General features: G+C 38.2%; 1 protein-coding gene across 5 annotated transcripts in view; it reads left to right on the top strand.

Annotated features, from left to right (window-relative positions):
• The window catches only part of MTRR (5-methyltetrahydrofolate-homocysteine methyltransferase reductase), a 32037-nt gene that overhangs the window by 562 nt on the left and 15471 nt on the right, over window positions 1–16004 (top strand). For 3 of the 5 annotated variants that reach the window (XM_081324011.1, XM_081324013.1, XM_081324009.1), the window contains exons 2-7: window positions 786–943; window positions 3694–3847; window positions 6747–6864; window positions 8651–8981; window positions 9589–9708; window positions 11179–11332. In XM_081324011.1, coding sequence (XP_081180137.1) covers window positions 800–943; window positions 3694–3847; window positions 6747–6864; window positions 8651–8981; window positions 9589–9708; window positions 11179–11332 — 1021 coding nt within the window. In that variant the 5' untranslated portion in view covers window positions 786–799. Of the gene's footprint in view, window positions 1–151; window positions 944–3693; window positions 3848–6746; window positions 6865–8650; window positions 8982–9588; window positions 9709–11178; window positions 11333–16004 lie in introns of those variants that run through there. The other 2 variants (XM_081324012.1, XM_081324010.1) reach the window with 2 other exon arrangements.

The following is a 16004-nucleotide window of genomic DNA, read 5'->3' as shown; positions in this document are numbered from 1 at the left end:
CCAAGAGTCCACCTGCAGGGACTCCCACTCACTCCCCAGTTCAGGGGTAGGCAACCTCGGCTCTTTTATGACTCAGGAATTCTGGGAGTTGAAGTCCATGAGTCATAAAAGAGCCGAGGTTGCCTACCCCTGCTGCCCCAGTTTTTATTTTCGAAGAACCGAGCAAAGTTGTTTTGTAATGTGATTGCTATTTTTAATTTTCTGCGTTGTTACTTGTAAAGTAAGCCGTTCAGAGCCTTCGGAACCGGAGAGGAATGTAAGGGAAACATACAAATGCAGTGGCAGCTTCCACTGGTGCAAAACGTGGCATGCTTCATTAGAGGTTCATGTTAAAAAAAAAAAACTTGCCCTCGATCAGTACTGTTCCTTGTACAATTTATAAAGCCCTCGATGGCTTGAGGCCTGTTTGAGACCTATGCACCTTCTTTCTTGCTTGTTTTCAGGGATATGTTTTATTGGTCACGTGGGAATGTGCTTGGTTCCCCATTATCTTTTTTGGCAGTAGCAGCCAAGGTGCATCTCTTGTGTCAGGCCTTTAGTTGCCCCTTTTAACACTAGTTTTTATTTTTGATTTTTATTTTATCTGCGTTAACTGTTTTGAATAGAAGACTGGAATGCTAATAAATGTAGATGTTATGCATTAAGAATATTCACCCAGTGTATTTTCCTGCAAAACTAAAGAAATATGACCAAAAACAGGTTGGCGGACAAAAGGGGTTGTGTCTGTTATTAGAAGTAACATATTTTTCATATGTTACATATTTTTCTTTTCCTGCCACCCTCAGTTAAACCTTGAAAAATGTGTTGTGAAAGAAATAGAAGATTTCTGCTGCTTTATGCAAGTCAGAAAGGACAGGCAAAAGCCATAGCTGAAGAAATATGCCAGGAGGCAAAGGAACATGGATTTGAAGCCGATATTCACTGCATCAGTGAATCAGAGCAGGTGAGACTGTAATAATAAAAGCCATTTTTGATAAAATAAAATAAGCATTGAATGATTTGCCCTTTCTCTTCTACTCTTATCTGAATATTTAAATGATTCCTTAGAAATCTTATCTGTCAAAAAGCATGACTTGCTTTTTTCTGTTCAGTTGAAATGAAATAAACTATTGTATTGTCAGTTGTTTATATAGACCTGTACAAGTTTATCTTTTTTTCAAACAGAAAAGGAACTGGAGAAGGAGAAATAAAATAGCAAGGATATTTTTTAAAATGCATGAATATGTATTTCAGCTTCTTCCTCAGAATATGTTAGAAAGTTGAGATTAAAGTTAGAAAGGCAGTGACTAGATTTCGATCTCATTTCTTTCTAATCCAGAAATAGTATATTGTGCTGAATACTAGTCCTCGACTTACAACAATTCATTTAGTGACCATTCAAAGTTGCAATGGCACTGGAAAAAGTGACTTATGACCATTTTTCACATTTACAACTTTTGTAGCAAGCCCCGTGATCATGTGGTCAAAATTCAGATGCTTGGCAACTGGTTCATACTTACGACCATTACTGTGTCCCAAGGTCATGTGATCCTCTTTTGCAACTTTTTGGCAAGCAAAATCAGTGGGGAAGCCAGTTTCACTTAACAACTGTGTTACTAACTTATCAACTATAGTGATTCACTTAACAACTGTGGTCGTAACAAAGGTCGTAAAATGGGACAAAACTCACTTAATGTCTCAACAACATAAATTATGGTCATAAGTCAAGGACTACCCATATAGCCTATGTAAAGTATTGTCTTGGATATCTAATAACTAGAAATGATTAAACTGTGCAAGTATGCCTGTATCTTGTAGCAGAATCTCCATTGATCTAGTGGTTGATCTAATCACACCTAGAGACATTCATATTATTAGCAAGTGCCCGGTGCTAAAATCTTGCTTAGCTTTAACTGGGGACTTTTTCAGCCAGGGTCTTTGAAAGCAGAAGGGCTTTGCCCTCTGTGTTGGGCAAAGTCCCTCTGCCAAAGCAGCTCTGTTGCTCTCAAAGAAACCAGCTGAAAAAAGCCTTCCTATCCTTCAGGGACGCGGTGGCTCATAGGGACACGGTGGCTCAGTGGGTTAGGACGCTGAGCTTGTCGATCAGAAGGTCGGCAGTTTGGCGGGTCGAATCCTGAGTGCCGCATAACAGAGTGAGTGCCTGTTACTCGTCCCAGCTTCTGCCAACCTAGCAGTTCAAAAGCATGTAAAATGCAAGTAGAAAAATAGGGACCTCTACGGTGGGAAGGTAACAGCGTTCCGGGCGCCTTTGGCATCTAGTCATGCCAGCCACATGACCACAGAGACGTCCTCGGACAAGCGCTGGCTCTTCGGCTCTGAAACAGAGATGAGCACCGGCCCCTAGAGTCGGAAACGACTAGCACGCATGTGCAGGAGAACCTTTACCTTTACCTATCCTTTAAAACGATCCTGTTTCCTAGCTTTCCAGCCTACAGTCCTCTTTAGCAGGCTAGGTGGCATACAAGTTTGAAAATAAATAAAAAGCCAGCAAACACAATATTTCTGAAGGGTAGGAAGGCTTTTTTTGCCCCCCTGCTTTTCTGTTCAGAAAGATTGCATTTGCTAGCTTTTTGACTTGAAAGCTAGCAAGTGCAATGTTTCTGAAGGGCAGAAAGCCTGAAAAGCAGAAAGCTAGCTAAAGCAGTGATTTTAAAGGTTAAAAAGTCTAGCAAACGGAGAGGATGAAAACTGCTTCACTGGGCCAGAGAAAAGAAGCTCATGTCTTTGGAATCTGAGTTTCTTTTCTCTGTTCCAGCATAGCAATTCCCTTCTGTACCTGGAGGGAAGGACTGTTCTCTTTGGCTTTGTCCATTTCATGGACCACAACTGGGAGGTCCAGAAATTGCAGTCATTGAGCAAAGTGGTCACATGGATGCCTCACTTAGTGATTGCAATAACTTTTATTTTATTTTATTTTATTTTATTTTAATCCCATTTATATCCCGCCCTTCTCAGAAGACTCAGGGCGGCTTACAATCTAAGCACAAATCAATGTGCTTAGCAATAGCCTTCATTCTATGTATATGCCTGCTTATTAGGGCTTTCAGGGGGCCCCAAGCGGCATTATTACAAAGTCAGCTTATTGCCCCCAACAATCTGGGTCCTCATTTTACCTACCTCGGAAGGATGGAAGGCTGAGTCAACCTTGAGCCTGGTGGGATGCGAACCTGCACTAATTGCAGGCAGCTGGTGTTACTTAAGGAGGCATTAGCCCACTGCTCCACCAAGGTTCTCTTATAACCAATACCCAGGCCTAATTGTGTTCATAAGTTGAGGACTAACTGTAGAGTAAATTTTACAATTAAAATGCTTCATATAGTTGCAATTACATTTTTTTGTTAATTTTTTTCTATTAAAGGCACAGCTCTTAATCTACTTTTTTTCAGCCTATGTTATGCTACAGCAGTCTTAGAAAATATAAGTATGCATTGAATCACTGAATATTGGCTCTGTGGAGTTTAGTAATTCATACGGTAGATCTCTGAATATATTTTGTACCGTTCAGGTCTTTGTCATAAAGCGAGAGCAATGTTTCTCAATATTGGAAACTTTTAGATGTGCAGACTTTAACTCCCAGAATTCTCCAGCCAACATGCCTTAATATTGCTTGATATAAATTTCTTGGTGTATGTACAGATGGCACAGAGTTATTTTGATTTTGTTTTAATACTATATTTTCCTTTTGACTTATAGTATAACTTGGATAAGGAAAAGGATCCTGTGGTTATTATCACTTCTACTACTGGTACAGGAGAGCTTCCAGATACTGCAATCAAATTTATAAAGGAAATTAATGACAAAAGTTTGCCATCTGATCACTTGTCTCATATACGATATGGACTGCTAGGTAAATGACTTATAAATTACTGTTCTCATGAGGAAGGGGGAAAAATCTCAGCTATGTATATCTTGTGGAGTAAATTAAAAAAAATTCTCTACCTTCTATTTTTGCCTGAGAAATAGATTTAAAAAAATCTAAATAAAATAAAAGTTTCTAAAATAAAGAAACTAGGTAACATAAAATAAATCTTAGAGATAAAAATAAAATACAATTTAACAGCCTATAAATAACAAGCCAAATCCAACGAAACTTGAAACAGTGTCATCGGTGTTTTGTTAAAGAATGATGGGAAAAAATGGCTTTTATAAATAATACTTTAAATAGTGAAAGAACCACGTGATTTCTCTAAAGGACAATTTTTATGTGCAAATTATAAAATATTTATTTTATTTAAAACATACAGCTGCCCATCTTTCAGGTAACTCTGGGCTATTCCCAAATTACAAAATATCTAAATGATACATAAATTCAACTATTTCCGTAACTTGTGTGTGAAATTACTTCGATCTCTGAGCACTGAAGAGTAATTTGCTGAAGCAACTTCATTTATCTCTGGGTAGACACTGTTGCTTACCTGAGATTGAAAACTGAGTCCTTTGATCCCCTTAATGCCTCTCCTTTTGGGATTACATGTAGGATTCACCCCAGATCACTTTATTGTTTGGGCAATTTAAATGTTCAAAAATTCCTGAGTCGTTGTCTACTCCCTCAGAAATACCTTGCACATCAGTAGCTAACAAAGACTGAACACAGTTCTTCCATACTGCAGAGCCTCAATTCAGTTACCTGTCACTCAAGCCAGCTGTTTTAAATATTTTTGTTAGGTTTTATTTTTCTTTTTAATTAGCTTACTCAATATAATTTATAAAGCTGTCCAAATCCCTCATGACTCTGGGCAGAGGACACCACTAAGAAGAGTGGAAAACAATATAATAAAAGACAATTATGTCTGGATAGAACGATAAAACACACAATGAACGTATATATTTCCATAATATTTCCCTCCCCTCCCCCCATCTGCCCTATCCAAAGCCTGCTTGGGAACAAAAGCAATTCTTTTTTAGAAAGAAAATTTTATATTATTTTAAAGGACCATTGAGCAAAGACAAGATAAATCTTGAGAGGGGGAATACTTTTCCAGAGGGCAGATGCTACAATAGAGAAGCCCTTATTCCTGTGTCCCATTAGATGATAGTGTTTGATCAGTGAGACTCAGAGCATGCCAACTCTATCCAGATGTACTGCACTGGAGATAGTAATTCCTCAGACAGGCAGTTCCATGAAGGGCTCTATAGGTAATAACCCACACTTTGAATTGCACATGGAAACTTAAGTGGAAACCAATGCAGGTCATGAAGAAGATGCTCCTGCATCATGTACCATTTGCAGTTTACATAGATCTTCAAGGGCAGCCCCAAGTAAAGTGCATTGCAGTTCCCTATATGCAAGGTGACCAAGGAATAAATGAGTGATTCAACTGCACATCACCTCCCAGCTGGCCTTCACCAACTGGGAAGGATACTCATATTCCATCTTACTCCAAAAGGAACTCACCATTTCTGAAGTTCTTTCTGGTTGGTTTAGATTTAGATTTATTAAATTTATATGCCGCCCTTCTCCCCAAGGACTCAGGGCGGCTCACAACAATAAAAAATTAAAAAAACATAAAGTACAAAATTTAAAAAAGAATTAAACAATGGATGTAAAAATAAATGACAATTTAACCCAATAAAAGCCTAATTTAAAACCATAGTCAGTCCAGGCCCGCTTATTGGAACATCCATGTCTTCAGATCACGGCGGAAGGACCGAAGGTCAGGGGCCGTCCGCAGCTCCGGAGGCAGTTCATTCCAGAGGGTCGGCGTGCCCACAGAGAAGGCTCTCCCCCTGGGGGTCGCCAGCCGGCATTGCTTAGCCGATGGAACCCTGAGGAGGCCGATTCTATGGGAGCGAACCCGATGGGAGGTTGACAATGGCAGCAGGTGGTCTCGCAAGTACACCGGGCCTAAGCCATGTAGGGCTTTAAAGGTAATTACCAGCACCTTGAATCGCACCCGGAGGGCAACCGGAAGCCAATGCAGCTCGTGCAGGAGTGGTGTAACATGGGAGTATCAAGATCCTCCCATAAGCACCCGCGCGGCCGCATTTTCCACCAGCTGAAGCCTCCGGGTGCACTTCAAGGGCAGCCCCATGTAGAGAGCATTACAGTAATCCAGGCGAGAAGTGACAGGGGCATGGATGACCGTGCATAGGGCATCTCGGTCCAGAAAGGGGCGCAACTGGCGCACCAGGCGAACCTGTGCAAAGGCCCCCTTGGTCACAGCAGTTAGATGAACTTCCAAGTTAAGCCGTGAATCCAGGAGGACACCCAAGTTGTGGGCCCTTTCTGAGGGGGGCAGTACCTCCCCCCCATCAAAAGAGATGGAACATGTTGGACAATACGAGATGCCGGTATCCACGGCCACTCGGTCTTGGAGGGGTTCAGCCTGAGCCTGTTCCTTCCCATCCAGACCCACACCCGCATCCTATTGTCTGTATGGAATATATACTAATTTCATTTCTATGGAGATCAAAAGAAACTGAAGCTCTTCCATAGACAGAGGCTATAGAAAATTCCTTTGTTTGCAGTCAAATGCAGATATTGGAATGTATGTCTAAGCTAGTTGAGGAATTCTGACTAGAATTTCCCCAATACAATCTTTACAGAGAAGTGTACTATAATATAGATGTGATGTTGACTCATTCTAGGATTTTGGGATGGGGGATGTAGAGATGGGTTGTTTCTTGTATTTTTTGTTTGTTTTTCTAATGCTTGAGTATAATTTTAAATTCATTTTGGAATTCTTTGTCTGTTTACATGATCTGGATGTCTGATGCGAGTTTAATCCTTAGTTTGATCTTCTCAGGTCTAGGAGATTCTGAATACACATTCTTCTGCAATGGTGGGAAAATAATAGACAAACGATTTCTGGAACTTGGGGCTCAACGGTTTTGTGAAGTAGGATTAGCTGATGACGCTGTAGGGTAAGAACCTAATTTCTTTCTGATAAGTTTTATTTTAATTTCTTTCCAACATACTTATATTTCATATAAATATGAAATACTGTTTTTACTTTATGGAATAATGCTGGTCCCATAACAACAAATGAGGAGGGGAAGGTTTAAAAGCCGGGAAAAATATGTCAGGAAGTTGGCTAAAGTTGACATAGCTTTGTGCTACCCATCCTGGTCTTGACTCCTGGAACAACTGCGTTAGCACAAGTTAAAGCTGAGATTCCCTCATCTCAGTTGAGACAAGACTTTGGCTCTTTTGCCTGTTGGCAGAACTATTGTCATGGCCCATGACAGATTATGACTCCGAAGAAGTTGCTCCAGCTGAACCAGTGGAATGTCAGCCTCGAGCGACACTAAGCCAAAATCACCTGAAGTTGATTAGATTCAGGCACCATGAGAATAGCCGAATGATTAAAGACAACTGGCTGCGGGCTGATTTAAGAGGTACCCATGTGTTTCTCCATTTTATTTCCTGCTCTGGCATGTCATTCCTGCGAATCCTGATTGTGAAACTCTAGCCTTGACTGGCTGACAGACCTGACTTGCATCTCTGAACTTGAAAGTGAAACCACCCAAAACCACCCTGGCCAGCATTTTTCCCCCCAAGACAGTTTGTTGATTTACATTTCTTTCCTTATCAGCTATTATTTGCTGAGCCTTGAGTAAATTGTTTTCCTCACCCAGTGACTGTGAGTTTAAGACCTGACAGGAGAACTGTTGAGCAGAAATAATACCAAGGACAGCTGTCATCTTTATCATTTTACCTTGCTTCTATATCACAGGTTTCAAAGGCCGTTGGGCCACAGTTTGACACCCCTGTTCTATATCAATTCCAGAAAAGATTTGTATCTTAAGTCCATTAAGGTGAAGTTTGGGTGAGCTTGTAGAGAAAAGGATGAAGGTTAGCCTTTCTTTTCTTTGCAACAGTAAGTTCTTATATCTTTCTTTGTGAAAATGCTCACATAAGGATTTCCAAAAAGTATGTTTGTTATTGTGGCATTTATGGGCTTTCTTTATCAGCCACCAATTAAATATTAGCTCTCGACTTAAGTAGAATTGGGACTAGAATTTTGGTCGCTAAGCGATAATAGTCATTAAGCAAGTCATCAGGTGACCAGATCCAATTTTATGACCATTTTACCACAGTCCTTAAGCGAATCATGTGGTCCTTAAGCAAACTAAGCTTTCCCAATTGACCTTGCCTGTCAGAAGCTGGCTGGGAAGGTTGCAAATTGCAATAATGTGAGCATAATAGTCTGCAACCGTTGTCAGTTCAGGCTGATTGTCAAACACCTGAATTGTGTTCATGTGGCCGCAGGGGGGGATGCGATGGTTATATTATCGAGGGTGAGTCATAAGTCACCTTTTCTGAAGCCACCATAGTTCCAAACTGTCATTAAATAGCTGTAAGTCGAGGGCTACCTGCAATAACTGTTGTTCTATTTAATTTAAAGTCAAGCCTCTTTCAAGTCCCTTGGTGTCTATAGAGAGATATCTGTATTGCTTTCTGAGCAACAGAACAGAAGTGGATTATCAGTGTTTTCCTTCAGCCTAAAATCCCACTATGGTCTTCATCCAAGCAGCAACCACGATCAACTCTGCTTATTTTCTGAGCAGTGACAAATCATTTCCAGGTTATTGGCAAGCAAACTACATGGATATGACCATGAAGTCACCCTCAAGTCAAGACCAAGTCAAAAGAGATGATTTTGCCCTGATCTTTTCATTTATTTACTCTCTTGGATTTTTGTTTCAGGTTGGAGCTGGTGGTTGAACCATGGATTGCTGGGCTTTGGATTGCACTTAATCAAGAGTTTGCATCTAGAAAAGAAGACAAAAATGTATCTTTTTGTGCCAACAAGTTTTCTAATCTAAGTATAGGCCTCCAAGCAGAATGCTTGAACACTGAAGATTCCGGTGTGAAAAATAATATTTCATCGAAAGAAGATACTGACTCGGAACTTCCTCCTGAAAACTCTCAACCATCACTTTCTTTCTCAGTGCCTCCACTCTCAAAGGCTACACTTAATATTCCTGCTTTGCCACCGGAATACCTAGAGGTGCAGTTTGAAGAAAGCTGTGGTCAGGTAGAGTCTCCCATATTAAAGATGGCATAGCCATAAATACCTCAGAATCTGGAATCTTCAATTTTGCTTTAGAATTCATGCTAAACATATAGAAGAGTCTTTACAATTTTTATGTGTTTCTAAAATTATAATTGAGTAGCTGATAAATTAGGAAAACATGGATATTAGCATGAATTCTTCAACATCAGCCTGTTTTATTCAGACTTAATTAGATCTTTAATATAAAGTTTTTTTTTCTTGTAAGTTAGTTTGCAGTCCTCTGATCCCTACAAAGCAAGGACTAGAATTCAGCAAAGTCTAGGTCCCTTGGAGTGGGGAAATTGTGCCGAGATTCCTTGTTCTACCACCTATTAAAAGCAAGTTTGGGCTTTGCTCCTTTGATATTCGTATTCCAATAGAGGAAAAGGCTTAAAATACATGATGTCATATAAAAATGAGGGTGACACATGTTCCAGCAGGTGGAAAATAAATATTCTGTGTTGAAATGTGTGGCCCTAAAAGAGCTTTATTTGGGTGGATTGTTCATCAAGTGTAAATATCAAACATCTTGTGTAATTATTTCTTGTAATTACTTCTTTGAATTAAACCTGTGTCCATTTATTTGCAGAATGCCAGCCTACTTTATACTTCAGAGAACTCTATTTATCGTGTTCCTGTCACCAAGGCCATTCAACTTACTAGGGATGATGCAGTGAAAAAAACGTTGCTGGTTGAACTGGATATTTCTGTAAGTTGATGGATGTTTTTAATTACTTCAGCTGATATTGATAAAAATAGAACTGCAATATGTATTTCAATGTGATGTATTGCTAATCAAAGCTTCAGCAAGCCAACTCTGCTTTCCCTGCACTGGTTTATTTTAGATAGTTGGCATTCAGTGTTCGCTGGGGAATTGAATCTTTATTTAACTAATGTAGGGTTTCCTCACTTGTGTGTATGCATGTAAAGGAGGTATTCTAAAAGCCTCTTTGATCTCTAAATTATGGAATTTGATATTCTTTCATATTAGTTGGGTAATAAGTAAAACAAAACCCAGAAAATGGCGCAGTTTAGAAATTAAAATAAGGGCAAAGCAAGCGGGATAGGAGGAGCTGGATCTCAGTATAGAACTTGTCTAAACTAGGCTGATATTAGAGGGTCTAATTAATCTTTTCTTGGAAGTGAGTGGGAGGATAAATGTAGAAGCAAGCTGGGAAAAGGTAAGAAAAGTGGTGTAGAGCAGACATGTTAAACACAAGGCCCGGGGGCCGGATCCGGCCCGCGAAGTGGTTTCATGTGGCCCGCGAAGCCATCCTGTAAACAGTGAGGGAACGGCCCCCACTGCCTTGGCCCTGGCCCAGAGACCCTTCTTCTGCCAGAGACCGTCAGATCTGTCCCGCTCCTGCCCAGGCTCCCATAGGCACCCTTGATGCGAATGATGTAGAGTTGGCCATGCCCACCCAGTAGGCTATACGCACTCTAGCCACGCCCACCCAGTAGGCCACGCCCACCCTGGCCATACCCACCTGGCCCCTTGAGGGCAACCGCAATGCTGATGCGGCCCTCAATGAAATTGAGTTTGACACCCCTGGTATAGAGGGTAAAAAAGGAAGGCTAATCAGAAAACACTTCTTAATGTTGACATATATTTAATCACAAATGTATTGGCTAAGGCTTCACTGTTGATAGGTTTATAAAGTAAACAAGACAAGAACAGCAGAAATGTAATACCTAATTTGGGCAATTCAGTAAAAAGAATTAGAATCAGTATTCCAGATGTGGAATCTGCCGCTGAAGTGAGGGAAGGAATTTAAGTAACTGGCTACCCTGGAATCGCTGAAGGGGAGCAAGTGATGGAGACCAGACCTTCCCCTCACCCCAAACCTTGAATTGCTTGTCTAGATGTTCTGCAGTGAATGCAGTTAGTTTGGTGAGATTCCTATAAATAGGTAAAATGGCAATATACACACTTATCTGATAAATTCTCAATGTCATTCTGGTTGATTGTTCCTTCAGTGCATCTGTGATTATGTTAGAGGAAACAGAAAAGGTTAAGGACAAATATTCCGGGTCCCTGGGAAAGACACAATAAGTTAAGAAAAATGCAAAATCCAGTCTAAATATCTGGCTGACTGTGCAGATGATGATGATGATGATGATGGTGGTGGTGATGATGATGATGATGATGATGATGATGATGGTGATGATTTGAATACAGGAAACAACATTTAACTACCAGCCGGGAGATGCCTTTAATATAATTTGTCCCAATAGTGCACTGGAGGTGGAGGAACTTCTTGATATTTTGGGACTCTTGGGAAAAAAAGATCATTTTGTTTGCTTAAGAGTTAAGGAAGGCACTAAAAAGAGAGGTAAGTTATATGTCAGTTTTACAAGGCATATTATGCTACCTTTTCAGAAGTAATGTAGTCTCGTGAGTTATATTCCTATTTTTGTCTGGAGACTGTCTTTCATTAATTTATATAATTAAAATAAACACACATCTTTTTATGCTTTTTTATTTACAATAATGCATGCTAGCTCAAATGCCATCAGCAGATGACATTTGATGAGGTTGTAGGTTTGGCTTCCCCCTCAAATGGTTGTGTGAATCATTGCATTATTTTTGCTGTTAGGTTTATTTACAGCTTAGGCTTGTGTTCATATACATATACACTTTTATCCAACTTACAGGTTTATTTTCTATTACATAGACTTGAATTTATAAACTTAATCTTATTTTTGTTGAATTTATTTGGATCTTTTAGGACCTCTTTGTGGGACTCCTTATTCTGAATAAATGTAGATTCACTGCAAACTTTTATCAAAAGCATCCTTTCAGAAGTCAGATCAATTTACATAAAATTGCCTTGCCTCAGTATAAAATGGAGGGGACATAGAAGTGCCCTTGGGACAATGTCAGTTTGTCTCTGATTCATAAGAAACTGTCCTCTGATTCTGTCATTGCCAAATAAAAGAAAGATAATCCTTTCATAACTGAAATCTGGGCTCTGCTTGGGGTATATACTAACTTACTGTTCTGCATCTCAGTATCAGTCAAATAGTTAATCCATAAAGAAAATTATCTCAATCTTGCTCAGCTGGGTGCCAGTAAACTATTTTGGAACTTTGACTCCCAGAATTCCACAATGGCTGGAATTTCGGGGATGCTGTCACAGGAATGCTGGAGCGTTCCAAGTTGGGGAATATCATTCCAGGAATTTTTCCTGGGGGTTTCTTTCCCTCCCGAACTTTACATTCTAAGATCCCTTCTGAAAAGATACGTTCTTAGGACATTCTTTTATCCAACTGTAATACAAATGGATTTCCACTCAGGCATAGAACTTCCCATTGATCTCTTTCTTTGCACACCCACGAAATCTGCTGTAAAAGCTCCTTTCAGTCTGGCATTTAGATACAAATGGACCTCACTGGATGCAAACTATCTGCAGATGATCTTGTTAAGTTTTAACATTTATGCCAAGAATGCTTCTGCACATGGTACTTGAAGTGTTTCAGGGAGGGTTTTCTCTTTTTTAATACAAATTTTATTGATTTTCTAAGATTTCATTCACATATTTGAAAAGCAACATGGTGACTAAGTAGTAGTGATTCAATTACATACAGATATCATTAGTACAGATTTCAGATTGCTACCATAAACATTTCCTCTCTTTTTCCCTTCATATATACTGTCTATTGTAAATTAAAAGACAAATTTTATCTTATCAATCACATAGAAGATAGCTTTCTTACATATATCCATAGTTTTTAATTTAAACATATTCTAATTGTTTTAACATACAATCTTTTAGACAATCAATGACCTAATAGATTTTTCAGTTTTAATTTCCACTAACATTTAGATTTAACGTTTGATATTTATCATTCCCAATTTTTTTAATATACTCCCAATTCATCTATCATTATTCCTCACAGTCTAATATTCAAAATACACATCCTGTCTACTTAACTTCTGAACCTCTATGTCAACAAGTTAAGGATACAATATGATATCCTTCCTTTTTGCTAGTTTTTTAAAGTTATAATCAAAATTTCTTTTTATTTCAGTATTTAATACTTCCTCTCTCTTCCTCTTTGTATCTGCTATCTCTTGCTTAAACTAATAATTTTTGTTTTTAACGTTCCATATAGACTTATTTATTACTTTTAACAATAAGTTTTTAGCTTATCTACATTGTTCACCCTTACATGACCTTTATACACAAATCAATATTCAAATTAGTTGATTGATATTGACAAAATCATCCGGTCGCTATTTTTTTGAGGACTTGTAGCTCTAGTGGGTCATCTCTTTATTCTTCCATATCGACTTGGTTGTTCTGAATTGTTTATCTTCTCATCCAACTGTTTTTTTTCTATATCCTCTAGTTCCTTCTGAGTTGTATAAGAAACCTTTTCCTTTTTCAAAGTTGTTGATGTCTTTTCTGAATTTTCAAATGTCAATATTTGTTGAATAGTAGATTCTTCTATCATAGTATTTAAATGTTTCATGTTTTCTGATGTATTTTGTATAGATGATTCTTTAGTTGTAGTCAAAGTTTGGGCTTTCATATCTGGGCTGTCTTCTTGTTCCTTCACATAGCCTCTTAGTATTTCCTTGGTTGTAGTAATAATTTGGATTAATGTTCTCAACATAGCGAGAGTTAGTTGATCTTCATCTATAAGGAAATTTTGTTGCTGGTCTTCTTCCATATTGGTATTTTAAACTAAAGGCTTTACACTTAGAAAATCCAAAAGAGAGATTTTTTTTCTAGGTAGGGAGCACAAAGCCTTTTACAGCTGTTGTTTCAAAGTTCTCAAGGTTATGTATCTTATCTATTTCCCTGGGCAGTCAGCCAGGCCCCTTTTAAAGTTTCCCTTTGAGTCCCAAAGTTGTCTTAATCTTTTCAGTTTTTCTTTTTTTGTTTCATAAGAAAGAATCCAGATTTCCAATAGAAGTAGACAATGAAAAAGAGGAAATAAAAAATCTTTCAATCCACATGCTTTGAGAAATAAAGTTCCAATTGGGATTCAGTTACTTTTTCAGTGTTTAAAACGCCCCTGGGTATTTGGTCGCCGCTCTTTCTGGAGGGAGGGGGGAAAGTCCCCCTTCCCTCACTGCAGGGGGAAAAATGCTTACCATCTTAAGGAGGTACAGAAAGTAATTAGGGTGTAAAACAGGTAGATCTCACCCAGTCTCTTCCGCACTGCTTTAAGAATTGCCTGGTGGTTATTCTGTGTTTCTTTGTAGTTTAAAATAATTGTCCTTTGAAATTGTTGCTGCTTATCATATGTTTCCTTTTGTAAAGTATTCATTGCTTCAGATTTGTTACTCTCACTTTGTTTACATAGCTGCATTTTCTAAAAACTTTGAGGGTCAGAGAAAAAAAATCCTCACCCACCAGTAGGTGTCAGTGTTTGCTCATTTTTCAGGTCTTTTAGTGTTTTGTCTCTCTCTAAAGGGTAAGTTTCGCCGCTTCCGGTAACCAAAAGGAGGGAGTAAGATCCCCCTCCTTTCCCCCCCCCCGGAGATCTCTTATTTTTGGGACTTTCTTCTTCAGGAAAATAGCTAGGATAGAGAAAATCAATATTCTTACCCAGATTCAAGCATGCTGTTTTAAATCCGCTTAATTTAAAAGCTTATGACTTCCGTTGTCTCGAACTATGACTGGACATGGAGTTATCCAGCCTTTTCTTCTGTTGGTTTCTGGGAGGCTTCTCCTGGACCGTTCGGGGAGACTGCCGTCTCTCCTAAGTCCCTGGGATTTCCTTCCTTCATTCTACCCCTTCAGGGTGGGTTCTGGCCCCTTAGGGTCCCCAACAAAAAGAAATTTCAGCCGAAGAGTTCGGCATTCCGAATCTTCAGACTGCTCGCTGGAAAACAGGAACCGGAAGCCAGTATGAATCAACTTATCTCCAACTTAATTTTACTCCAAGAAATTTCCCAGGAAAATACAGTGGAGATGACTGAACATAATTCTGAGGGTAGAGAGTTAAAGATGGAACCGTATAAAATAAAAAATCATGATTTAATTTAAATGGGAAATATTTCAACACGTCCAAGCAACTTTGAAGATAAGGAAAAGAATGAGAAAAAATACTTTACAGGGAAACGAATGATGCAGCAAAACATACTAATTAAAAAAGGCAATGGCCAGAGAAAAAAAACTAAAATGGAAATCAAGAAAATAGATGATGGGACTTATCAGAGAGAATACTTAAAAAAGAAACATTTGTTTGAATATGGCTAAAAATGGAAAAACTTTGGAATACATTACTCTTAGAGAGATGAATTTTTTCTTTTTTTTTCTTGTTAACAAATACAATAAGAAACATTTGTTTGAATATGGCTAAAGAAATGGAAAAACTTTGAAATATATTACTCTTAGAGGGATGAATTTTTTTTCTTAATGTAATATTTTTTTTCTTTTTTCTTTCTGTAAAAAAAAAGTTGAAATGATTTAAACAAAGCAAATGTTTTAGTTATTTAAATGTGACGATAAGAAAAGCATAAAAATGTGTTTTGAATGAAAGTTAAAGGATTAGATGATTAGATCTACTGAATGGAATGCTTAAAGTTTAAATAGATTAAATACATTCTTAGCTATGGTCGAAAAGAATAAGAAATTGAGGGAATAAATATATATTAAATTAGGAGGGATACATATTTTAAGTTGTATGTTATTTTTTGTATCTCAGTGCTTTTTTCTTTTTTTTCTTTTTTCTTCTTTTTTTCCTCTTTTTTGTCTCTCTCCTCTTTTCTTTTCTCTTTCTACTTTTTTACTTATTGATTAAGAAATATAAAACTATGAGAGGGCTTATATGGAAAAAATAGAATCAAATCCACCAATGTAAATGTAGTTAATTGTTGAAAAAAGTGTCACTAGTAAGAATATTTAGAATCTGGAGGGAGAAATAAGCTGAAATAAGCACAGTAACAGGATTTACGATAAGGCAACTAAAATGACAAATAGGATTATTGGAAAAACTATATACTTAATTGTTGTTAATCAAAATAATGAGAATTGTCTTAATCTAATG

The sequence above is a fragment of the Vipera berus genome, assembly GCF_964194415.1.
Source record: "Vipera berus genome assembly, chromosome: 3".
Classification (NCBI taxonomy): domain Eukaryota; kingdom Metazoa; phylum Chordata; class Lepidosauria; order Squamata; family Viperidae; genus Vipera; species Vipera berus.
Note: the sequence above shows the minus strand (reverse complement) of the source record. Positions and strands in the feature narration are given on the sequence as shown.